Source organism: Balaenoptera physalus (assembly GCF_965194825.1).
Source record: "Balaenoptera physalus genome assembly, chromosome: 14".
Taxonomy (NCBI): domain Eukaryota; kingdom Metazoa; phylum Chordata; class Mammalia; order Artiodactyla; family Balaenopteridae; genus Balaenoptera; species Balaenoptera physalus.
The window spans coordinates 47,712,878-47,738,291 of NC_138893.1; the positions used below are offsets into that span (position 1 = coordinate 47,712,878).

Below are 25,414 nucleotides of genomic sequence, written 5' to 3' on the forward strand. Positions count from 1 at the left end.
CTGAGTGCTGTTTCTGCATTTAAAAGTATAGATAATAATCCAAATAATTCCTTCTTCTTCATTCCTGGAATAGGGTCTACACTGACTTGTGAAAAGATTGCCAAAGAACGATATGAAAACATGATGCAACACCAAAAGTTAACAAAAATTTCAAAAGAACAAGCTGAGCAGATTTCAATACTACAGGCTGAAGTTGAAAGATTAAGGATGAAAACATTTCCTGCTCTCGTTCAAATGTAAAAATGCCGGTGGGAAACATAAGACCAAATCAGTCATTTTAAAAATAATTTCATTTGGTTAAAATGATTTCTGTTTCTCTTATATAAGGGAATTTAAGTAGAGTCTCCTCTTAGTGGCATATTTTTTATTAAAAATAGCAAATTGTTTGATTTTAGCCTTAGTCATTATAAAAATGTTTGTCCTGCATGAATAAATGTCTAAAATAACATGAATGATTTTTATTCAAGAATGAACAAGATTTTAACTCAGAATATATTCAAGATCTACTTTATTAAGTCTTAATTTGATCAAAAATTATTTTCACAGTAGTAGTATAGAAAGTCTTAAAGACAAAATATTATTTTTAGCCACTACTGGTATTTCTAATTTTATAAAATTACCAGAAATGTTATGAGATTATGAATGATTTTTATCTTTTATACTTTTCTATATTTCCCATTTTCCTCAGTAAGCATTTCTCTATCATCAGAAAAAAATTAATAGCATGTTTAAGATTATTCCCTGTCCTACCAATGGGAACAAGGTGAATTGTTTACTTTTACCAAGCCCTAAATCATTTGTAAATTACAACATATTTTCTTCTACATAAATGTTCTACATAAACATGACATAATCTTCTATACTTCATATTTATTGCAACAGAACTTAATTTTGTACACCACACGATAGAGTTTAGTAAACAGAAAAAAGCATTTTCTCATTTTGTGATATTGTGATTTATAATAAGAAATATATATATTTGGTCTTCGACACCATTCCTGGCACAGAGATCCTAAAACCCTTGGAATTTCCTAAGTGATGAGAGAGGTACAGGTGTCTTGTTATGTTAATGAGGTGACTTTTGGATTGCTCCTAAGGATGGGGGCTGTTTGCCAGGAGAACCAACCCTGTGTCCCAACCTCCCATCCACCCCCCAACCCTTACCCACACCCACCCCTCCACCCCCACCTCTAGGAAGGGTAAAGGGGCTGGAAGTTGAATTGATCACCAACGACCAATGATTTAATCAATCGTGCCTATGTAATGAGGTCTCCATAAAAGCCCAGAAGGACAAGGTTTGGAGAGTGTGCCCAGAGAGAGCAAGCAAGCTCTGAGCTTTTCACCATAACTTGCCTTATGCATCTCTTCCATCCCGAGGTTCCTGAGTTAGATCCTTTTATAATAAAATGGTAATCTGATAAATAATATGTTTCTCTGAGTTCTGTGAGCCACTCTAGCAAATTAACTGAACCCAAGGAAGGAGGGAATCTTGGGAACCTCTGATTTATTGCCAGCCGGTCAGAAGCACAGGTAACAATCTGGGTTTTCAAATGGCATCTGAAGTGGAGGGTGGTCTTGTGGGACTGAGCCCTTAACTTGTAGAATCTGATGCTATCTCCAGATAGATGTGTCAGAATTGAGTTGAATTGTAGGACATCCAGATGGTGTTTTGAGAATTGCTTGGTGTGGAGAAACACAGACACACACAAAGGAATTTGGTGATCAGAATTCTTACATTTCCATGAAATAGTTTATCACTTTTTTCATGTAGATGATGATAAATAAGTAATGAGAAGATTAACTTTTCAGAAAACTGCTTTGCCTTTCCATAGCCTATGGACTGGTGCATTTCAAGGTAATACCATTGGGATCATTACCACAATCTCCAAAGGGTGTCAATGTCTCAATGTTCTGCAATTTGTGAATTAAATGTTAAGTTTAATTCATAACACCATATCCAATGTACACTGGTGTAGGTAAAGCAAGAGAGCAATTATAAAACATTCTATTTAGAAAAAAATATTTAGAAGTTTTAAAACCTTCTATTTGGAAATTGCCAGGATAGTACCATAATTGTCACCTGTATAGTGATCAGTGGTGGGAATGGTAAGGAAAATAGAACCAACATCATTTTGACAGCTCCCCCCCCTTAGACCTAGAATGATTCCTGAAGTAGTCGATTTGGCTGATTAAGCAGGGTAGTGCCTATTGGTAATATTTCCATGTCACCTAAATTAGCTGCTGGAGCCTCCAATTGCTACTAAGGCAAGGCCACAAATTTCACTGGACAGTGCTCTGTGGATTCCCGGGTCTTAACAGCCTGTGTCGTTTCTGTTTCTTAGTGTCTACCCTGAGTGATTCTGGCAATGCTCCTTGCTTGAATGCCTCAGCTTTGAGGCATAAATAGAGTGGAGGTTAGCAAGAGCCTCTTGCCCCCAAGCTGTATTCTAGTAGCAGCACTTTCAACAAGAGGCATCTTCTGCTTTGGGGGTATTGGCAGGTGCTTTGGAAGGGCACATGGGTCATGGAACCCAGTCCTCTCTCTTGATATGTTCATGGTACTGATTCCTCTCAGCTTCTGCTGAACTAAGAGCAATTATGTTTGTATTTTTATAGCCCTTTAAAATATTATCTATATTATCAAGTAGTAATATATATAATTAATTGGGTCAAACATAACATGGTTATGAGCTCTGTTGATGGGTTGCTTGGGTTCAAATTCTGACTGTCACTAAATAACTACTTAATCTTAAAATTTCCTCATCTTTAAAATTGGGATGTTGATAATTGTAAAACTCAAATGAGTTAACATACTTTTAAAACTGGCACAAAGCAAGCGCTAAGTGTTTTAGCTTTCATTTTAATGAATAAAAATAATTCTTATTCAGTAGTTCTTAATAAATATATCCTGTTAAATGGAGGCGAAATTCAATAGAAATTATTAAAAAGGGGACTGCTTCATGGGCATCCCTAGGCCCCAAACTCTCCCATAAGCCCCATCCATACTCCATGACCCACCTCCTCTTGTAGAAGTGCCCACTGAGCTGTTGGAGCCCTCAGCACCTAGCCAATGCCTTAGAAATCCCCATTGCTATACCACCAACTGCTCCCCAACTCTCCCAAAACCAGAGTCCCACTGATGCTGTAGTTCCCCCAAATGGACATGTAAGGGTGACTCCAGGGGATGTGCTAGTCAGCAGTGGGCAGCTGCAGTCAAATGCTGGCACCATCACCAGGGAAACCACTTCTCCTGCCACATTTAGGACCTCTGGCTGAGCAGCAAGAAGCAATGGAGGCTGGTCAGCACAGCTTCCCAGGGATGCCCATCTGGGAATCCCAGAGCCAGGGAAGGCCCACGTGAGGGCTGGGCCAGTCCTCTTGTGTTCACAGAAGCCAATGACAATGGCAGTGTCTAGAAGGCAAGAATTAGGGCCAGGGTGAGGGGTAGGTTACTGGCACAGGCATTAACAATTAGAATGCATGCAAGATCAGGGTCTTGATATGCCAACATTAATAGTCTGTTGGATCACGGGGAAGGAATGGGCTGAAAGTAAGTTGGGTTGTGGAGGGGGGAAGCTTAGGGTAGTGGCTGTTTACCAAGTAGTAGGGAAGTACTTTTTTTTTAAGATTGGGGGAAAAAAAAAACACAACTAAGTAAAGCTGTCTCAGCCCTTAAAAGGACCCAAGAGACTGGAAACCAGAACCAAGAAGCCACTGACCCAAAAAGTTCTGTCATCTCTGCCTTTCTCTGTAAGGGCACACTTAAGCACACCAGCTTTTCTGCTTTCAAGTTCACATACAACAGCTCCAGCTACAAAAAGAGATGGGCTTTCTTTTCTTGAGCTCAATTTCGAATTCTCAAGGACTGGGATGCTTGGGTCATACGTCCATCTATGGCCAGGATGACAGATAACGTACAACGTGGCAGCCAGAACCCCAACACGGTGAAGGTGGGTTTCTGGCTGAGGAGTCACTGTTAATGGAGTAGATACACTAGCTTTTACCTATTTCACAGATAAAACTAGAAAAGTAGATGAATGTAAAAGGCCCTGTATGCCGTGATGCCTTGAAGTGGGCGATGAGGACATGTGATTTTATGGGAAACAGATGATCACTTCACTGAGATGAGGAATACACGTAACAAATCTGAAGAGACAGGAACTAATGTAATTTTGAACATACAAGTTTAATTACCTGCTAGACCATCCAGATGGAAATATGTGGTAAATGGGTGGAAACAAAGGAGAAGCATAAACTTAGGAGAGGCAGGCATTTTCAGACAAGTTTAGGTTTAGACATTCACTAGATGGACTGTTTCTTAACATTTAAAATAAAACTTTTACCACAATAAATAAAACAATGTATTAAAACTCACTTCCACAGTTGTCCAAATTATTTTTTTAATCATGACTTAATTTTTAAAATTGTTTTCACCTTTCTTTAACTGTCAAGTTTTCTTTGGCAAATTTATTCAAAACACTAAATTTTCATTTTAGAACCTAGTTTATACTTATATAACAGAGGCCCTAAATTGATCCAGGTTCACCAGGATACCTTTCTCTAAGCCCTAATGGTTTACATCTTCCCTTTAAAATGTATAAATATCTTTTAATTATATTGTCATCCACAAAGACATTCTGGAGAAAAAAATTATAAATTAAACACCTATAAATTCTTCTTCATTTCTGTTATAGTGTAGCAATTTATCATCTAACCCATAGTGGTCTATCAGCTGAGTAAGGCTTAGTTTCTTGTTCTCCTCAGACATAGCTGACTGCAGCTCATAAAGCAACAGCTGGCTACAGCTTCTCCACTTCTTTATTAACATCTGTAACTGAGACAGGTCATTCTGAAACAGAAAAAAAAAAAAAAAAGACATAAATGTATGTCAATAACTAGATAGTCATCCTAACTTACTTAATGAAAGTTGTCAAATCAGTCGATGAGTGGTAGGTTTAAAGGGTAACACATTTGGACATGAATGGGACTTCTACCCAGGAAAAAAGTAGGATGGTTTTAAGTAACTATCACTCAAATTGAGTTCTATGGCTGTTTTGTTTGGTAGAAGCTCTGGGCTATCCTTACCCTCAGGGAAAAATCGAATCATTAAATAGGGCAAAACTATGTAAAGAAGCAACAATACGGGTTAAAAAAAAAAATCTACTTTTTCTACCACAGCTGTACTTTAAAAAATGATATTCGAATTAATATTTTTCCATGTCACTATCTCATGAAACTCAAGTAGTTATATTTAGAGAAGTCCTAAAAATTCAAGAGAGCAAATAAGATACAGTATTCCATCATTTATTACACATTGCTGCAGAAGAAGGAGCAATTGCAATATACATGAATGATCCAGGTAAGTAAGGGTCATCTTCTTCCAAGTGCCCAAATTCTATTTTCTTCAACCTTATCTGGGTTGAAATCTAAAACCTAATATATATTTGTTGTTTTCTTAAAGAAAATGCTCGGAACATTTTAATAATTTGTTACAAATAATTGAATAACAAAAGATCATTACTAAAAATACTTCTCATTGTACTCTGTGGCCCATTTTTAGCTTTTTTTCTCATTCACTGTCGCTGTTGCTTCTGTTCTCATTGCCACTTGCAGCTAACATTTGAAGCGTCTAATACTGCTGTGGGCTGGAAACTAGAGAGAAAGCTTCAACTGCATATTAAATAAGGGCTGGGACTTTTAAAAGTTATACCTGGTGTTTAGAGGCCTCTTCTGCTCTACTCTAAATCTATGACATATTTGAGTTAAAGTTTTTGGAAGCCAGGTTTCTGGATACTTGGCTTATTTCTTATTATGCTAAAATAAACTTTTCTTTTTGAAATACTTTCCTACCATTTATCTAAAAATAAAAAAAAATTAGGCAATGGTTCTGAAATTCTTCTCACCTTTGATCTATACATTTTGACTAGTTTTAGCCTCCGAAGAAGGTCTTCTTTCTCCTGAATCTGCTTCACCAATTTTGCTTTTTCTTTGTTTAATCCATGTTTGGGAAGATTCTCGTTCATAAAGTCATTCCGGAGATCACTGCATGACTCAGAATCAAGTGATTTAGATGCACATGCATTGATATTCTTGAAGGTATTTTTCAAATATGTACTTTCTTCAAATTCACTGTCTGTGTGTTTAAAATTTTCTTGAAATTCCAAACAGTTTTCTTCTGTTGACGGTGCTGGTTTCTCTGAAAAGGTCTGATCATTTTCTTCACTCTCTACTTTAAGTCGTTTTACCACACCATAACAGGAATTGAATGAAAATCTAGTTTTCCTTAATCGTTCCCTAAGGGTTGCACTCATAGGCTGAAAAAGGCATCAAATGTTAATCATGTTAAGAAAAACATTCTTGATATGAATAAATCTACTAGAAATCAAGACCTTACGTTTCTATGGCAGACACCACTATATGACTTTCTGTCTCCATATATCTAAAGTAACCATCACAAAATATCTTTAATTCCTGTAAGCTCCACTAAGTTTTAATCCCTTTTTATATTAGCAGAGCCGGCACCCTTCTAAAACGGTGCTGAAACACTTATCTCAGTAATCACAAACATTTGTTCAGCAATTGTCCCAAGCCTGACATGGTTAGGTGCTTCAGAGTTACAAATTAAGGAAACGACCTAGATCTTTCCCCCAAAGACCTTCATGATGTCAGATTCAAACTTCCTGTTTGGAATGCTGTAATAACTTGAACTGAAACTAAATGGAAATAATTGGGTCAAGATGAAAATTTGAGGGGAAGGTCCAATACATTATCTAAGGGGAAAGACCTAAAATTATGTTAAGAAAATTTTTACTTACTAATTTACACATTACATTAACTGACAATGTTCAGTAGACTTGAAACCACCATTGCCACAATACTTAGAAATACAGAATAGATCCACTGAAAGAACTAAGATTTTCATACTTGTTTTCCTGAACTGCTTGTACGGGGAGATGGTGTATTGGCCCCAGCCTGTGGAGTGCTAGGTAACACCACAGCTGAGTCTGATGGACTTTCCATCTTGAAATCTTGCTTTACTTCTAAAAAACAAAAAATAATCACAAAACGGAAATCAAATTAACCCACACCTCTATATATTCCTCAATTTTTATGAAAGAGTTTTTTATTGTTTTACATAACATCATCAAGTAAGCCAGCCAGCTTCCTTCTTTCACTTAGTTGTGATTCATTCTTGCTTTTTTTTTTTTTTTTGCAGTTTTCCATTTACTTTCCTAAATCGGATTGTGTTGGTCATTATGGTGACTACTAGTTTTTTTCATGACAAGTTAACTAGCTAGCATCTCGTATGAACAACTCCACATTTGTTTTTATTGATGGATAAAATCTGATAAAATCCTCAAAATCTGCCATATTGGGGGGGGGGGGTTGGATAACAACTTTGGATAGTCAGGAATTCTTTAATTTCATTACGCCAGCTTCACGATGAAAAGAAATGTAACTGAAATCCTGACTCAAAAAAACATAATCAGACCTGTCACGCTACCCTAAATCCTAAAGGCTGTGTGCCTAAAACTAATGACACTCCAGGCCTGAGGAATAAGGAGCCCAAGCACAGATAAACTTACTCCTGTCTGCATCGTTTTCGATTAAGCAGCGAAGAGACCCTGAAAAGGAGAGACCGAAGTTTGCTTCTCAAACAAAGGCCATCAACTTTACCGGGAAAAATACCACAGGGAGTCCTCCCTCCCCTCCCGCCACTACAGCAAGCCCACGCGAGCCCTCGAGAGACCCCAGGCCTGAGGTGGAGCTGAGAGGTTCCCTGACCGCGGAAAGGGAGCGCTACTCGACTCCCCACCCAATCCCCGAAGAAGTCCAGTTCTCAGACGCCCACTCCACGCTCAGCACGCTACCTCCCTCCGCCATGCCCTGAGAGCGCAGAGAACTAACCCAGCTGCTGCCGGCAACCGGGAGTCTCAGAGGCGGGGCCGCGCGGGAGGCGGAAGAGACGCGCGATTGGCCAGTTTGACTGACGCGCGCAGCTCCACTTAGCCCTGCGCCCGGAGAGGCGGGACTGCGCTCGCGCGGCCGTGAGCCTCCGCGAGGGGGCGGGGCGAGGCCGCGCGGGAGGGGCCGAAAAGCGTGATTGGCCAGGTTGACAGAAGCGCGCTGCTCTGCTCCGCCCAGCGCCCGAGAGCTGGGGGACTATGCGCGCGCGGCCGCAAGCTTTAGCAGCAGCCGGGCGCTTTCCGGAATGAGCTTAAAACGAGTAACCGATCCCGGGAGGGGCGGGCCTTTTTCTTTTTTTTTTTAATTGATGACTTTATTGCTCTATTTTTTAATTTATTTATTTATTTATTTATTTTTGGCTGTGTTGGGTCTTCGTTTCTGTGCGAGGGCTTTCTCTAGTTGCGGCAAGCGGGCGCCACTCTTCATCGCGGTGCGCGGGCCTCTCACTATCGCGGCCTCTCTTGTTGCGGAGCACAGGCTCCAGACGCGCAGGCTCAGTAGTTGTGGCGCACGGGCTTAGTTGCTCCGCGGCATGTGGGATTTTCCCAGACCAGGGCTCGAACCCGTGTTCCCTGCATTGGCAGGCAGATTCTCAACCACTGCGCCACCAGGGAAGCCCGGGGCGCGCTTTTATTCACGGCTTCCCCTCCCTCCTCTCTCCTTGCATCGCCTTCCCTTCCTGCTTCCTTGTTTTTGTGTGTTTGTGAAGGACGCCTGAGAATGCCCCTCCCGTTCTCCTGGCTCCCGTCAGTCCCTTCTCCGCGCTCCCCCCAGCAAAGTCCTTTCCTCAGACTCCCTGGGACCCAGAGCCACGGGGCGGGCTGTGTGTTAAATTTACAGCTTGTAAACTCCAAAGGCAGAGATCACGAAAGAGCAGCGCGGGGTTCAATGGCCTGTTGACAGTCAAACACGTTAGCAGTCTCTCTGAGAGCCCCGGCGCTCGCAGTTGAGCTCTTTTGTAGCCTTCGCTGCCGCAAACTCTGCGGTCCCGCCACGGGTTTTCTGCCGGATCTACCTCAAAAGTTAGATTTCTTAGCTTGGCTTCGAATCTTGTCAAATCTGAGAGAAAATGTAGCCCAAGGAAATCTGTTGTTTTGCAACACAGGAAGCAGAACAATCACTTAATAAGATTGGGTTGGTCCAGAATTGGGGTGATTGAGACAGATAGGGCCCTGGCTGAATACTGGGCAGCGGCATCCTCAGTCTAAAATAATCCTCGTTTCCTGTGTGGTGATGTTCCGTTGCTGTGCAACAACAAAGTTAACTAAGTTGGGTGGAGCCCTGGGTTTAGGAAAAGACAGTTGAGTAATTTCTGAGTCGCGTGGAAGTTGGGAATTTTAATGGGCCAGTGTTTCGAATCCCAGTGAATGGCCATTTTAAACGTTGACCCTGACTTTTTACTAACATCTGATAGTAATGGAGGTAGCTTAGGATCCAGAAGGAATTCACTGAGTGCTAAACAGTGGGATATAAATATAGAACCTGAAGACAACCTAATACAGTGATTAAGGACATAAATGTTGGAGTCAAATTGCCTAGGTTCAAATCCCAGCACCATCATTTTGTGTGCTTTGTAAGGTAGTGTCGCTGTGCCTCGGTTTCCTCATCCATAAAGTGGGGATAATAGTATCAACCTCCTAGTGTTTGGAGAATTAAATGAGCATTCATGACAGGCAGTGAAAAGCGGCAGTAGGTATCTAAGAAGCACTCGATAGTTATGCTAGAGATGCAACTATATTCACCACTCCCTAATTGATCTAAAGGAATGCATCATATAATCCTTTCACCCCTTCACTTACCTCCCCAAAAAGGCCACAGATTTTTAAAAAGATGCTGTGATGTGTACGACACCTCACCATGTAAGCCATAAACAGCAGAAAACTTGGAGCGTCCATATATAATTGATAATATATTCTGATCCTTCTAAATTTTTCAAAAAGTATGTAAATTAATCTCAAGGAATTTACAAAATGAGAGAACTCATGATTTTGTGTTACAGGTGTTATTCACCTCAGCAAGCCACAGGTCCCAGTCTGTACATTTATTTCTCCCTTTATTCATCCATTGGCATCAGTTACACTGAAAAAAAAGCGGAGTGATTTGTCCTGACATTAGAAGCATAATGCACACTCTGCATATTCTTTACACTTTGGGTTGGGTTGTTTTTATGATTCCCTAAAATCAGCTGCTCCAAAAGCCTTTTATCATTATAACCTAAGCTTAGAGCTGTGTTTTTGCTGGCTCCATAAAGGAAAACAACATCTTGCCTAGCAAAAGTTCTGACTTGCTTATTATGTGAACTGGTATATTATAAGGGATTGTTTTAGCCAGATTTTCAAAGAACTTCAGAACATGTACTCAGGAGAACCTGTATTTCAGAAATGTGCATTTGTTGACCTACATCTCTGACTTCCACGTGTTGTTAGAATTGAATGATTTTCCGAAATACAAGTTTGCATTTTACTTACTCCCATTACATACCAAAATGGAAACATACCTTTCACTCTCAATTTAGTGTAAGGGATCTGGAATATAGCCCCTATAGTTTTCATTGTACCTTTAGATAAAGCCTAGCAACCATTTCCATGTCTTTAGGAACTTGAAGTCTACTGGCCTATTAGGAGTTTGTTGTTTCTGACACATGACATTGTATGTTTCATCTGAAACTTTTTTTTTATCTTTCTTTTTTTAAAATTTGTTTATTTTATTTTTGGCTGCGTTGGGTCTTCGTTGCTGCGCGTGGGCTTTCTCTAGTTGCGGCGAGGGGGGGCTACTCTTCATTGCGGTGCATGGGCTTCTCATTGCGGTGGCTTCTCTTGTTGCGGAGCACGGGCTCCAGGCATGCGGGCTTCAGTATTTGTGGCACGCGGGCTCAGTAGTTGTGGCTCGCGGGTTCTAGAGCGCAGGCTCGGTAGTTGTGGCGCACGGGCTTAGTTGCTCCACGGCACGTGGGATCTTCCTGGACCAGGGCTCGAACCCGTGTCCCCTGCATTGGCAGGCAGATTCTCAACGATTGTGCCACCAGGTAAGCCCCCATATGAAACTTTTCAGGCAGGGAAAAATACTGCCTCCGAAAACTAGAAGGCAAGGACTTTTTACTCCACCATAGAGAATAATTTGAGCAATAGAATTCAATGATAATAGTAATTAATACTAACCTAAGGCAGGCTTTCTCTGTCTGTTTTTAACTTTCTTCAGTACCCAAGGCTACTATTCACCACTTTGTTATTCATCAGGGTGTGGTAAAATGCTTCTTCCGTTCATTCTTGTCTGTGATTATTGTTGGTGGGGTAATGACATAAACCTAAAAACCTTTATGAGGGTTTTTTCTTTTTTAATAGCAAGAAGAGAATAGTGAATAGTGTCTCTCTCCCTATCTCTCTGTCTCTGCCTCTCTCTCCATACAACCAAGCATACACACACGCACACATTTTCAAGCCACAATTTAAAATTTTATTGCAGTAATTTTTGTAAAACTTCTGAGCTTTAGCATTACTTTAAAAATCTTAACAGTAATCTCAGGATGACCTAAATTCCATTCCATTGACTTTTCTGTATTGATAGGTAGTATCCGTAGCTATTTTTTAAGCAATTTAAAATATACATACACACTTTTAAAACTGGAATTAAAATCCACTTGGGTAAAGAAGAACTATATAAAATCCACATGATTAAGTTGATTTATAAAGTCCATCAGGACAAGTTAAACTAAATTTATAACATTCACAAGAAAGTCTACTAAATTCTCTCAACTGACTTTCAATATTTCTAATGACACTGATATGTAAGTTGAAAATCACCTTCAAAAACTCTCCTCTAGGTTTCTCTTGCCATGAATTCAAATCTCATCCTATAGACCTATCCATGGTGAAGAAGATGTGTTTTAGTGCTCTGTCATCTCATAAATTTCCCTTTGAATAACTGACAAACTCATTATATTTTTTTCTCTATTACCTAAATATTTTATATGGAATTTTACAGTGTAACTGGTTCACTTGTAGAGACTGTTGAAGACTTTGTTATCAAAAGGTGACCTTTGAGGGTAAACTGTTTAATATTTTTTAGTCAAGTTAAACAAGAAAGGATTTTATTTTCAACTTCAAGGTGAAAGAGCCCTTGACTTAGCTATTAGGCATGCCTGTGAGGTTGCCTCACTGAATAGGATGGCTACTTCGAGCCTGGAGATAAGGGGAGGGTCAATGATAAGAACCTGTTCACCACCAGGTAACCAGAAAGTTGATCTGGGAACTAATATTGAGGGTAATATACTGAATAAGAACCTAAAGAACTCCTTTCACGTTAAGTTCCTATCCTTTTATTCTATTAGATCTGGCATTTCGTCAAGTCCATTAGAGACTAGAGAAGTAAGATATCTATGATTCACTGCTATTAGTGGGGTGTGTTCTCTTGGAGAAGAATAGAGTGATTCAGGTTAGATTAATAACACAATGAGGAAGGCGGTAGGATGTGGGTGAGTGGGAGGGTCATGGCAGAAGAGTTAGATGGTGGGAAAGTAATGGTAATAAAAGTATTGGTCAAGGCCACATCTTTCTCAGATCCTTTATTAACTCAGAAATGTCATTTGGAGAAAAAAGGCAATAGATGTCAGCAAATCCTTAAGCAACAGAACATGTCTTATAATCATCTTTAACCACCTGAAGTTTGAGAGGTAAAAACTTCCAAGATAATTTCACAGTGTTGAAACCTTTTTGAAGTGCCAGCAAGAAGTCAATTCAGTGTTCTAGCCTCACCTCTCATTACTGTTTTTGTCTTGAGAATATAAAAGGTTTCTTTTTGGTGATGCTTTTTTAAAATGGGGGAGTAAGAGTGTCTATTAGTACCAATAAAATAAGGAGTTAAGATACCATTCTACCATATTGTAGGACACTACTGATCTTTCGGCTTCTGCTCTTCCACACCTTGGCAAAGTTTGATGATAAGAACAGTAGTAGAGTAGATCTGTGCATTAGCCTATAACCAGGAATTTTCTGGCCCAGTTCAGGATCTAAGAGCTAGACTGAAACTTAATCCCTTCCCACCACTCCCAAAGGCAACATAAAATGTTCTCATCAGGGACCTTTATGAGCAGTACCAAACCCAGTGAATGCTAGAACCCCTGACCAAGAGGTCTGACCACCCCCCCAGGGAGGATCTCTTACAGAGGCATGGTCAAAGGTGGGGAAGGCGGCTTGAGCAAAGGTACCTCTTCCTTGATCCTCTCCCTTTCCATCTCCAAGATCATGCCTAGTGCCCATTAACCCCACACTGTGTCTAACTTACACCACTTGTCAGTGATGTCAACATTACCCACCTCTCCACCTCTGTGGCTCCCAAGAAATAATGTGTGAAGTTTAATGGTGATGCTGGTGACCCACACTTGGCAAATGATATCACTGTTTTTTATAGTGAAAATATATCTTTCCCATGGAAAAGAAGCTCTTGGAAAAGAAGCATGGAATGCAGCCTACATTCACCCTCACATGGTTCTCCAAGACTTCACTCAGCTATTTAGACTTTGTTAACATGAGATTAAAACAGATAATACTTTTCCTTCGACACTGAACACCTTTAGCTCGAACTCTTCCCAACACTTCCACCTCCCAAAATTTCCCCTTTATGTGTCACTCTGGTTATTATTAGAGCAGCTATCAAGTACCGATATCATCTCAGTTATTTTTCACTTTTTGTAGGTGCCTAGCTCTGAGTCAAATTGTACTTTTCTTATGGCCACTTTCCAACTTTTATCTTTTTTTTTTTTAATCAAGAGAAGTTTACTTAATTTTTGCCAGTACTCCACAGTACATGGGAATGCTGGCTTACTCTATCTCCATTGTACTCTTTACTCTCTTTCTTACACTTTTTTTTTTTTCCCCATTGGCCCAGATTTATTAATTAATTCTCATGCCACAACAAAAATGCATTTAGAAATCAAAAATGCTGGAAGGCTGGGGGTGAATGCCTTTTTTATGAATTCCTCCGTGTTTTACCTTCCCAAATATACAAACACCTAAGATTAGAGCTGGAAACCTGGATGCTGTTCCTTTTTTTTTAATCTCATGGATTATATCCATTTAAAGTCTGACAAAGCAGAAACTTCATGAGTGCAGGGACATATCTTGTCACTGTCATATTTCTTGCCACAGGATTATATAAGCCTTCTTTTATTGAATGTTTACTATGTGCTAGTCTTTGTCCTAAATGCTTTACAGGGATTTACACTTCTAAACCTCTCAAGAAAGCTAGGAGGAAGTAGTGGGTTTTTTTGAAGTATAATTGATTTACAATATTATATTAGTTTCAAGTGTACAACATAGTGATTCAATATTTTTAAAGATTATACTCCATTGAATGTTATTATAAAACAATGGCTATATTTTCCTGTGCTGTACAATATATCCTTGTTGCTTATCTATTTTATACATAGTAGTTTGTCTTTCTTAATCCCCTACCCCTGTGTTGCCCCTCCCCTTTTCCTCTCCTCACTGGTAACCTACTAGTTTGTTCTCTATATCTGTGGGTCTGTTTCTCTTTTTTTTTTTTTTTTAAACATCTTTATTGAAGTATAATTGCCTTACAATGGTGTGTTAGCTTCTGCTTTATAACAAAGTGAATCAGTTATACATATACAATATGTTCCCATTTCTCTTCCCTCTTGCATCTCCCTCCCTCCCACCCTCCCCATCCCACCCCTCTAGGTGGCTTACACTTTTTTATAATGTGTGAATCTATGCCCTTTTATGAATGCTGGATATTGAAAACTCAACCTCTATGCTGCTGAAGATCTGCTGTGAGTGGAATTCATACCAAGTGCAGGAATAACACTCACCAGCAAAGATGGTCTTCTTGACTTTTGAAAGCCTGTCATTTGGCAGATAGCATCCCTTGATATCAAAGAACACAGATTTGGGTTTTGGAGGGCAGAAAACTAATCACGTCCACATTTGTTAAGCAAATTCCTAAGAAACTATAAACTATAAACTGCCCATAGTTTAAAAACAAACATAGAAACAAACAAGCATTACTACAGGTTGGCATTATCTGAAATGCTTTCCTAGCTTAACTCTGGGCCATTGAAATAGGGTATTTTGAACCTGCATGTACAAGTTTAAGATTTTTGTAAAGCCGCCAAATCTTTAATATAACAACAGTTAGCATAAAGCTTGTGCAGTTAAGCTGCCCCAAAAGGAATGAGTTTGAATCTTTGGCAAGATGCTCCTCTTTTTAAAAAACAGTTTCCCAGTGACATTATTTTCACTCAGGGCTATTTTCCTCAGGTTTTGAAGGTATGTAAAGCTGATTTTGTTTCATTCCAATAATTGTCTACAGGGATAGCAATTTATTTTCAGTCACTAGCTTTTAGGATGAATAAATCAACCAATTTTATCCACCCATACAACCCTGTCTGCTATGAATACACTACCAAAAAATACACTATTTTTTGCTGGAGAGGGTGTGGAGAAAAGGGAACCCTCCTGCACTGTTGGTGGGAATGTAAATTGATCCATTTTTATAGTTTGAAAGAATCAGGCTTACTGCTCCCCTCAATCTAGATAGAATTCTTCCACACTCAGAATGGGATTAAGTCCCCAAAATAAACTCTAGGAAGAGAATTCATTTCAGAAAAAGAAATTCATGTATATCAATGATATCAAAGATGTGGTGAGCCAGTACCTGAAGTGACTTGATTTTAAGGAGTGAAAATAGCATGTTATCACAGGTTTGAAAGACTACAGGTAAGAATTACGTGGACTATTGAGAATACCTACGAGGCGGAAATTGGACATTTACATACTAAATAGCAGCTCTCAAGGCAAACCTTACAAACCCACCACCTTTCAATCAATAACTGCTTAAGCGAAGATTACAGGAAGCTTTCCTGGACCACTGCATTCATAACTGAAGCTGTCCTCAAGAGCTCAAAATTCACTGCCAAGAATTATGTAGGAGGAGAGGGAAGGAGAAGGAAAGGGAAGGGAGGGAGACATTTTTACTATGTGTTTCTTGCCCTTAAAAAAAGCAGAACAAAACTCTTGTATTTTAAAACACTATTTTTTGCTGGAGAAGGTGTGGAGAAAAGGGAACCCTCCTGCACTGTTGGTGGGAATGTAAATTGATACAGCCACTATGGAGAACAGTATGGAGATTCCTTAAAAAACTAAAAACTGAACTATCATATGACCCAGCAATCCCACTACTGGGCAAACCATAATTCAAATAGAGACTTGTACCACAATGTTCATTACAGCACTATTTACAATAGTCAGGACATGGAAACAACCTAAATATCCATCAACAGATGAATGGATAAAGAAGATATGGCACATATATACAATGGAATATTACTCAGCCATAAAAAGTAACAAAATTGAGTTATTTGTAATGAGGTGGATGGATCTAGAGTCTGTCATACAGAGTGAAGTAAGTCAGAAAGAGAAAAACAAATACCTTATGCTAACACATATATATATGGAATCTAGAAAAATGGTACTGATGAACCTAGTGGCAGGGCAGGAGTAAAGATGCAGACATTGAGAACGGACTTGAGGACATGGGGGGGAAGGGGAGGCTGGGACGTCGTGAGAGAGTAGCATTGACATATATACACTACCAAATGTAAAATAGATAGCTAGTGGGAAGGGGCTGCATAGCACAGGGAGATCAGCTCCGTGCTTTGTGAAGACCTAGAGGGGTGAGATAGGGAGGGTGGGAGGGAGGCTCAAGAGGGAGGGGATATGGGTATATATGTATGCATATAGCTGATTCACTTTGTTGTACAGCAGAAACTGATACAACATTGTAACGCAGTTATACTCCAATTAAGATGTATAAAAAAATTAAATAAAACACTATTTTTTACAACAGATTACAGACTACTAGGCTTGTTTACTCCACACTACAAATTATTCTGTAGATTTAACCTGGGTTTTGATGTCCAAATAGCAGATCAAACACCACAAAACCTGGGCCCACTTAATTAGGGCTAAATTCTGAGAAAATCATGATTTCTTCCTTAACGAGAAATGCATACTTCATGTTCTAAAGACCTTTTGATATAATTGACTAAAAGAACTATGGAAGTTCATGATTCTATGATTAACATTTTATGATGTAAGTATGCATTTAGTAGATATACGTGTACTTTCTTAGGGCTGATAGAGTATTGTAATAATCATGTTAAACTTGATTGTATCTTGTAAGTGAGATAAGCCACATTTTACAGTAGGTGAAGTTTTAAATGAGTAAGGCTGTAAAGCCACAGACCTCACCTACTTGACTTTTCTTTGGCCTTCCAAACCCTTTCTTTGCTGATTTTTGTTGCTGTATACAGTGAACTAGAATTGGCTGTGGTCACAAATTGTGAAGGTGAGGTTGCTTAAATCTGTACTAAATATGGCATAATCATGAGTTGTCAGTTTAAATTGGGGAAAATTGGGAAGCCACTTGGGATTTTTGTTTGAATACAAGTTTTGGTGAATACACTGATGTTTACAACTTTTTTTCTCTTACCGTAAGTTCTCAACAAATATGTTTTGAATGGATAAATCTAAGGATGGATGGATTAATTATTTAATCAGTAGCTCAAAAGGTGAGAATTCCAAACATGTTAAGAAGAGAGAGTGACAGTGTAGCAATCCAATAGAGGCAGGGACAGGGGAATATTAACAGCAGACAGAACTTTCACTGTGCCCTTTAAATTACTGATAAATTACTGAATTTATTCTTCTTTAAAAAAAATGATGAAAAGATAAACTAAATAAAGTCAATACAAGCAAAAAGTCTAGTGACTTTTATGGCATGGTGAATGAAGAGTGAGTTTTGGGAGAAGCAGTTGTAAACCTCCCAGGCAAAATCCCTTTTTCTTTTATTTTTTTTAAAATATCTTGCATTGGTGGTAGGAATGTAAAATGGTACAGCCTCTGTGGAGAACAGGGTAGTAGTTCTTCAAAAATTAAGCATAGAATTACCATATTGTGAGATATTAGAAAATATATATATTGGTCTCTACCCTCCATCCCCACTTCTCTAGAGAGGGGAGAGGGACTGGAAATGGAGTTAATAATTGATCATGCCTAAATGAGGAAGCCTCCATAACATCCCAATTAGTAGAGGGATCGGAGAGCTTCCGGGTTTGTGAACACATCCACGTACCAGGAGCGTGACACACCCCGACTCCACAGGGACAGAAGCTTCTATGCTCAGGACCCTCCAAGACCTCACCTTATGTATCTCTTCATCTGGCTGTTCATCTGTATTGTTTATCATATCCCTTGATAAGCTGGTAAACGTAAGTGTTTCCCTGAGTTCTGTGAGCCACTCTAGCAAATAATCAAATCCAAGGGGGAAGAGGTCATGGGAACCTCGAAGTGTAGCCCAGTGGGACAGAAGCTGCGGGTAACCTGGGAGCCTACTGATAGCAATTGGCATCTCAAGTGGGGCAACAGTCTCGTGGGACTGAGCCCTTAACCTGGGGGATCTGATGTTACCTCCACGTAGAGAGTGTCAGAATTGAGTTAAATCATAGGACACGCAGCTGGTGTCACAGAGAATTGCTTGGTGTGGGGAAAAAACCCCACTGCTGAGTGACCAGAAGTGTCAGAAGTGTTGTGAGTGTGGTAGTGGTGTGAGATTAAAGGAGGCACACAGGAAGAAAGACTGGATTTTTTCCTTACACACATATGATCCACCAATTCTACTTCTTGGTATAAACCCAGAAGAATTGAAAGAGGGACTTAAACATATTTGTACACCGACGTTCATAACAATATTATTCACAAATAACCAAAAGGTCAAAACAAATGCCCATCAGCAGATGAATGGATAAACAAAATGTGGTCTATACACACATATACATACAATGGAATATTACTCAGCCTTAGAAAGGAATGAAATTCCAATACCTTCCACGACATGGATGAACTTTGAAAACATTATGCTAAATGAAATAATGCAGGCACAAAAGGACAAATATTGTATAAATCCACTTATATGAGATACCTAGGATAGTCAAATTCATAGAGACAGAAGGTAGAATAGTGACAACAATGTGAATGTATTGATACTTAATGTTACAGAACTGTACGCTTAAAACTGGTTAAAAGAGTAAATTTTGTATTATGTATACTTTACCACAATCCCCAAAAAAATCTCCAGGGAAGAATATTCTCTAGCATAACTGATACCCATATTGAACAGCTTCTCTGAGGGGAACACTGTTCCTCAGATCTAATCTACACCTTTCAGCTTCCTGTCTTATTATTTCTTATTGTTGCTTCTGTCATTGGACCAGAAAGCCTACTTGGAGACAAACACTAAGATGTGCTCCCTTTCTGGGTGATGCAACCAGCCCTCTTTGGAAGTGGTGCCTTTGAGTTTCTGTATTCACAATGGGATGGGTTTTAACAGGCTTGTCTTTTCTGCCCCTTACTCCATCCTATTGTGAAAGGCAGCATAATTTTCAGTCCGTGTAGCCAGGGAATAGAGTAAAGGTTAAGTCAGGTTCATGGAAATCCACCCATAACTTCAGTTTCAGGGAAACGAGTCAGGTAGTGCAACAAGAAATGAATATATGTTGGGGTGCTTCAAAGAACACTAATTCTATTAAATCTGCTAATTGTGCTTTATACCAGTAGTACAACCTCTCGAAAAAGTAGAGAAATGTGAATCTTTCAGGGACAACATAAGAAGTTAAATAAGTTTTATTTACTTGAAAAACTGAGGTTACTTTTATTTTGCCCCATTTATTCATGTTATTTGCCTAAATATGTCTTGTATCTCACTCCTCCTCTTCAATATCACTGCCACTGCCCAAGCTCAGTCTGGCCTGGATGCCTTCAAGAGTCTCCTGACACCTAGACTTGCGCCTTGCTTTCTCTGTGCATCTCATTTCCCAGGCCCATCTGTTCTTTACATTACTGCCAGGATGATCATTTCAAAGATCTTAAAATCTTCCAGTGATACCCAAACCTCTTCATGATAAAATCCAAACTCCTCACCAAATCACTTAAACATACTTTTCCAGCTTGACCTGGTGCCATTTCTCAGCACACACCCTGCACACAAGCCTTCTCGAATCATGTGCTTGCAGTTCCCATAACAGGCCAGGCTCCTCTCCTCCTTATCATCTAGCTTGGTTCTTCTGCCTAGAAAACAGAGGCACATGTGTATGCACGCACACACGCACACCTACAAACACATACACACCTCCATCTGCCTGATTTCTACTCCCACCTGAAGACTAGTATCAAGGGTCATAATCCCCACTCCATCTCACTTCCTTCCCATTGGCCCACGTTCTCCTTTTTTCCCCCTCCCTCAAGTCTTCTACCTAGAGTTAAATGCTTTTCCTCTTTTACAGCACCCTGTAGGTGTCATAATACACATTTCACCATGAGCTATTTGAGAGTAGGGACCATGTCTTTGATCTCTGTATCCCCAGCACCTGCACAAAAGACTTAGCAGATTTTGGTGGGTTCAATTGCAAGATAAAGTGCTAAGGGTACAGGGAAAGTGCTTAGGGAGTTCCCAGAAGGTTGAGTCAAGGAAGGCTTCATGGGAAAAAAATGGTGTATGAACTATACGTTATTGTCTTCACAACAATCCTGATAGAATCTTCCTTCTTACTTTTCAACCAACACCTCTTTTTTAGAACTAATTCTGTAAAATATATTCTACAAGTATATAAACCTGATTACAGGACACAGATACTCCTTGGGTAATATAGATTTATGACTGAGAAGTTTTCGAACACCAGATTTAAGGGCTTATTGACAGGCTTACAGAATACAATGGGTTGTTATTTTCCACTCTTATTGCTATATATTTGGTCATGAAGGAAGCATAGGTAGCAGTTAAGAGAATGGATAGTGGAGTCAGACATACCTGGGTTTAAATCTCAACCCTGCCTTTATAAGCCATGCTAATGATAACCTCATTAAAAGTGTTTCCTCATACTATATCACATGGGTAATAATATCTACTCCATTAAATCTAATGAAGCAGATAAAGTGCTTAATATGGATATTAACACTGAACATATGGTTGTGAAGGTGGTGATTACCTTAAAGCCGAGGATAGAGGCAGGTGGCAGGGGCAGTACAAGAGAGCTGCTTGATGAGGGAACTTTTCTCATCTCTTTCATTTAGCCAGAACTTCTCAGATTGTACTCCAAGAGAACATTAGTGTTCTATGAGCTGGTCTGAGGTGTTTCACAGGTAAAATCAAAATCAGGGTGATCTTTTCTAAATACGCAGGAAACATTAAAATAGAAGTAGAATGCTTCCATTTATATATTTTTTTCTGTATACTCTTCTTAAAACTGTAGTGTCTGCCAATGGATGACAGATAACAGGATGAATAGGTAGAAAATGAGTATTAAGAGGAAACATCAGTAAATGATTTATTTTAAATGTTTATTCAACATTTAACAAATACTTGTTTTATAAAAGCTTTTCTTTCTTTTTTTTTTGTTAAAGACATGTAAACATGTAGTTTGGTCATTTTCTTGCTAATATTATTGCTCCTAGTGCCAAAATTAAATGTGGCTTTATCTCATGCTATTCTGCAAAGAGCATGAAATCCCCAAATCACCATGTCATCCAATGCTCCACCACTTGCAGAAACACACAGTCTGTTATTGCCAACATCCCACTGTCTGAAGCTTTAGAGTCCTAGTTTTTAGGGCACCCCTAAGACTTCACTAAAGTATCCATGGAGAGCCCAACCATTCATCTCTTAACTCCCTCTTATATTAGAGGAACACTGCCTTACAAATACAGAATTTATAAGAAAAAAGTCTTATCTGCTACACATTTCTGTTATTTATGGTATAATATATACCATGAATGAATAAGTACATCTGTACCTCCTGGAGTTACTGTATAGGAGGATATCCCAAAGAGTTGGAGTAGGAAATGGGAAATGTAGAAGAAGCATGTCTTGTTTTAACCTGTGCTCTTCACCAGTCATTCTCAAGAAGAGAGAATGGTAAAGCTCACAGCTAACGATTGAACAAGGTAGGTACTCAAACTATGGAAAACACAAATGTTTAAATCTTGACTCATCTTCCTCTCAGAACTCCTCTGAGGCTCAGAGTAACTTGTCTATTTCTTGTTCTTGACAAGTAGGTGAGTCTAGCACATTTCTAGGTATTGACTGGCATGACTGATTTCTGAGGACTGCAGGAAGCCAATCTGCTAAGTAGCCTTGGGCAGCCCTCATCTCATGGTGGGGCTGCAGTGTTACTTCTCCCATGTCTACCCTACTAAGTCTTCCATGTTTATTCAGAGGCATGGAAGGAAAGGATTTGGAAATCTCATTATCCAGACACAAATAAAATGGCTCAAAGAACATGGCATGAATTTGGGGACCCAAGTCTAGGTTTCTCCAGGCGCTCTCATACTGCTGAAGGCCTGGTTGGACTTCAGTTCGAGTCAAGTTTCATTTTGCAAGTAATGCTTCACATTCAAGGATGTGTCATAATTTTAATTATATTTATTTTTACTAATTGCTTATCTCAAGTGTTGGCTTCATTGCTGTGAAGTAGAATCTGAAATGCTAAAAAAAAATTTGGAGTATCAGTCTCTTTTCCTAAGGCTTCTGTAACTCAGACCTCAGTTGGATTTACAAGAAAAGCTTGATGGTTAGCTTTAGTTTTAAGGTAACAAGCATTTCTATGTATTAGCTATGTTAAATATATATATATATATATATATATATATATATATATATATATATATATATATATATATATACACACACACACACATATATAATTTTTTTTAAATCCTTGTAGTATGAATAGACTATTTTTAGAGCACTTTTAGGTTTACAGAAATATTGAGCAAAAATTAACAAAGAGTTCCCATAATACCTGCTCACTTCCTCTTCCCACCAACCACATAGTTTCCTCTGTTATGAACATCTAACGTCATTAGTGTGGTACATTTGTTACAATTGGTGAGACAGTATTGATACATTATTATTAACTAAAGTCCATGGTTTACACTAGGGTTCATTCTTTGGGATGTACATTCTATGGGTTTTGACAAATGTATAATGACGTATATTCACCACTACAGTTGAATGGATTTTTAAATTTCTTTTTAGTTTAAGTTGGTATTTGGTTTCTTAGCTTCATACAGTTTCCGTAATGATTATTCTTTCCCATTGCTGATTGATTTTGTCTTCTTTATAATTACAGCTATTTTCCAGATAGGATGTAATTTTCTTTTTATGCCATTAGCCAATGGTTTGAATTAATAATAATAATAATAATAATAATAATAATAATAATAATAATAAAGTTAAGGATTCAGGGTCAAGTACTTGGGCAAGAGAAGTTGCTTCTTCTACCTCCCGCTTGTCTTTGGCAGTTAGAAGGTGTATCAACATTCTGGTGAAAGATTCTATTATAATGTTTCAAGGAAGACTTGCCATGAGCCATTCTACCCTCAGCCCCTGCAGTGAGGATCACTGAGTCACGCTCTGAATCAACACAAGACTCAGGACAGGATGTGCAAGTTCTTACTCCTGGCACAGTTATCTTAAAAGGCTTAGTACACCCTACCATGTGAATATCAATCATACTCACCTGGAGAGGGTCTGGACAGCAGATTTCTCCTCCACTCCTTCCCAGGACAGCACCTCAGAAATGACTAACGTTATGACAGGAAGGGAAGATAACTGTTCTCACCTGCCTTAGTTTACTAAGAAGAAGCAGGCAGTGGTGGTTTCTAGTAAGTATGCAGGGCTAACGGGGAAAATCTAAAGACTGCATTTTGGTCTTAGAGTGAACTTTGCTGGATATGTAATTACGAGCACTGGATTAGAGAAAAATCCACTTTTTAGTCATTGAAAAGAACAACATACTGGGAGTGTCGATTATACATTGGAAGAAGATAAAGCAGATACACTCAGAGGTGTCCAGAAACAACCAAAAAATTTGTCATATAAACACAATCCACAAATAGAACTAACAAAATCCAAAGTCAAGGATCACATCAAAGGCAGCTCAAAGTTGTCATGAGACAGGATGTGTTTTCCAACATTTTAAGCCAGATAATACCAAAATTACCACTGGTACAGTCTCATTTGCTTTATTAAGAATGAATGCGTTGTTCTTCTCATATGAAAATGATTCTTACCTCTGAACTCCAAATTTTTAGTACAACCTTTTGAGTTGTGTGGGGATGTACTGAGCTCTAATCTATACTGTTTCCTAATTGCCTTGTGAGCACCACGCCTGAAGGCAACAAGCTGAACTGTGTTTTTATATTCATTGATATTAGAAACCTACAGAAAACTCTTAATACAGTCTGTACCATGTGAATAAGCATCAAGGAGTGCTTGTACTGTTTTGTTTAAAAGACTGCAAAAAAGAATATGCTTCAAGTCTATGGGCCAGGGTTTCAGCTGAAAGGGACCTCCTGCTGTTGGTTTTCACATCCTGCTTCATGTGTTGACTAAAGGGAGTTAGTTCACAAACTCTTGCCCATTTATATTTCAGTGAAATCCTCCATTCCAATAGAAAAACCTCTGCCAGGGATCCCAGGAATCTGGGGTGTACAGATTGATACTCAGCATGTGAAGGCAGCTGCCTTAGGAATAACAGGTGCTTTCACTTGATTAAAAAAAAAAATCACAGGAGTCCTTTAAGCCTCTTTTTGGAACAACTGTTGAAAACAAATAATTTCTTTGGAAAATGCTCTTTTCATAGATCTAAGCACCCTTCAAAACTACCAGATGTCAGCATGATTTTACTAAGCCCCTCACAATGACAGAGTATTTCTTACACATTTCCGTGTAGGCTAGAATGTACCTCCCACAAATAAAATCAAGGAGTGCCTGCATCTTGCCTTTACCTGAAAATGTCTTGGGGTTACAGTTATGACATGTCATCACTCAAAGAGATTAGAACATTAGACTTAAAATAAGCTGGCAACAGAACCCAAAAAGAAAACATACAAAAAGTTACAAGGCTAAAAACTCCAGGACCAGAAGAACAGGCAAGATCTTGTCCCTCTATATACCTAAGGCAAAATAGGGAATCATTCCCCATGGGAAAAACAAATGAACCTCAACCCCAGATCTTTATTTCAGAGCTTCATCCTGAGAACTATGAGGTTAGGAACAGGCTTCTGATCACACTTTTTATTTTTGCCGACTGGTATACAGAATCCTGCTCCATAGTGGAAAATGGCCCAGCCACTCCTATTGTCTACATGTGCAGGAATGGCCGAAAAGGTGGAAACATGGCCCTTAGTCCCTTCTATCATCACACTCAAAAAACACTGAAGTCTAATCCAAACTGGAAGCAGTTAATACAACACTGGAAGGGAAGAGGAATAGTTGGAAATGTGTTCTAGTTCTTCCGTAGAGGGCTCAGGATGCATTCTATCTCTCCTGATTTGAGGAAAACCAATCTAAAATATCCTTGTCACCATCCTAT

At 39.1% G+C, this 25,414-nt stretch overlaps 2 protein-coding genes across 14 annotated transcripts in view; one reads left to right on the plus strand and one right to left on the minus strand.

Moving 5' to 3' along the window:
* Positions 1-1,425, plus strand: part of CFAP43 (cilia and flagella associated protein 43) — a 123,493-nt gene extending 122,068 nt beyond the window's left edge. For all 9 annotated transcript variants that reach the window (XM_082425056.1, XM_082425058.1, XM_082425061.1 and 6 more), the window contains one exon: positions 74-1,425. In XM_082425056.1, the coding sequence (XP_082281182.1) occupies positions 74-240 (167 nt within the window). In that variant the 3' untranslated portion in view covers positions 241-1,425. The remainder of the gene's footprint in view (positions 1-73) is intronic.
* Positions 1,426-4,167: 2,742 nt separating this feature from the next.
* Positions 4,168-8,006, minus strand: SFR1 (SWI5 dependent homologous recombination repair protein 1). Of its 5 annotated transcripts, none has more exons than XM_082425396.1 (5): positions 7,909-7,982; positions 7,587-7,625; positions 6,925-7,040; positions 5,904-6,314; positions 4,168-4,849 (listed from the first exon to the last, which is right to left on the minus strand). In XM_082425396.1, the coding sequence occupies exons 3-5, from the start codon at positions 7,018-7,020 to the stop codon at positions 4,658-4,660; spliced, it is 699 nt and encodes a 232-aa protein (XP_082281522.1). In that variant the 5' UTR covers positions 7,021-7,040; positions 7,587-7,625; positions 7,909-7,982; the 3' UTR covers positions 4,168-4,657. The 5 variants fall into 5 exon arrangements, with proteins under 5 accessions (XP_082281522.1, XP_082281523.1, XP_082281521.1 ...); XM_082425397.1 differs by lacking the exon at positions 7,909-7,982 and adding an exon at positions 7,817-7,904; XM_082425395.1 differs by lacking the exon at positions 7,909-7,982 and adding an exon at positions 7,872-7,890.
* Positions 8,007-25,414: the final 17,408 nt, after the last annotated feature.

Bases quoted from the DNA above. Each gene is read 5' to 3' on its own strand.
- SFR1 (XM_082425395.1), bottom strand. The intron at 7,041-7,586 runs GTAAGTTTATCT...TTTGTTTTTTAG, and splicing joins CGAAAACGATGCAGACAGGA to AAGTAAAGCAAGATTTCAAG. The intron at 4,850-5,903 runs GTGAGAAGAATT...TTTCTGTTTCAG, and splicing joins TCAAAATGTATAGATCAAAG to AATGACCTGTCTCAGTTACA.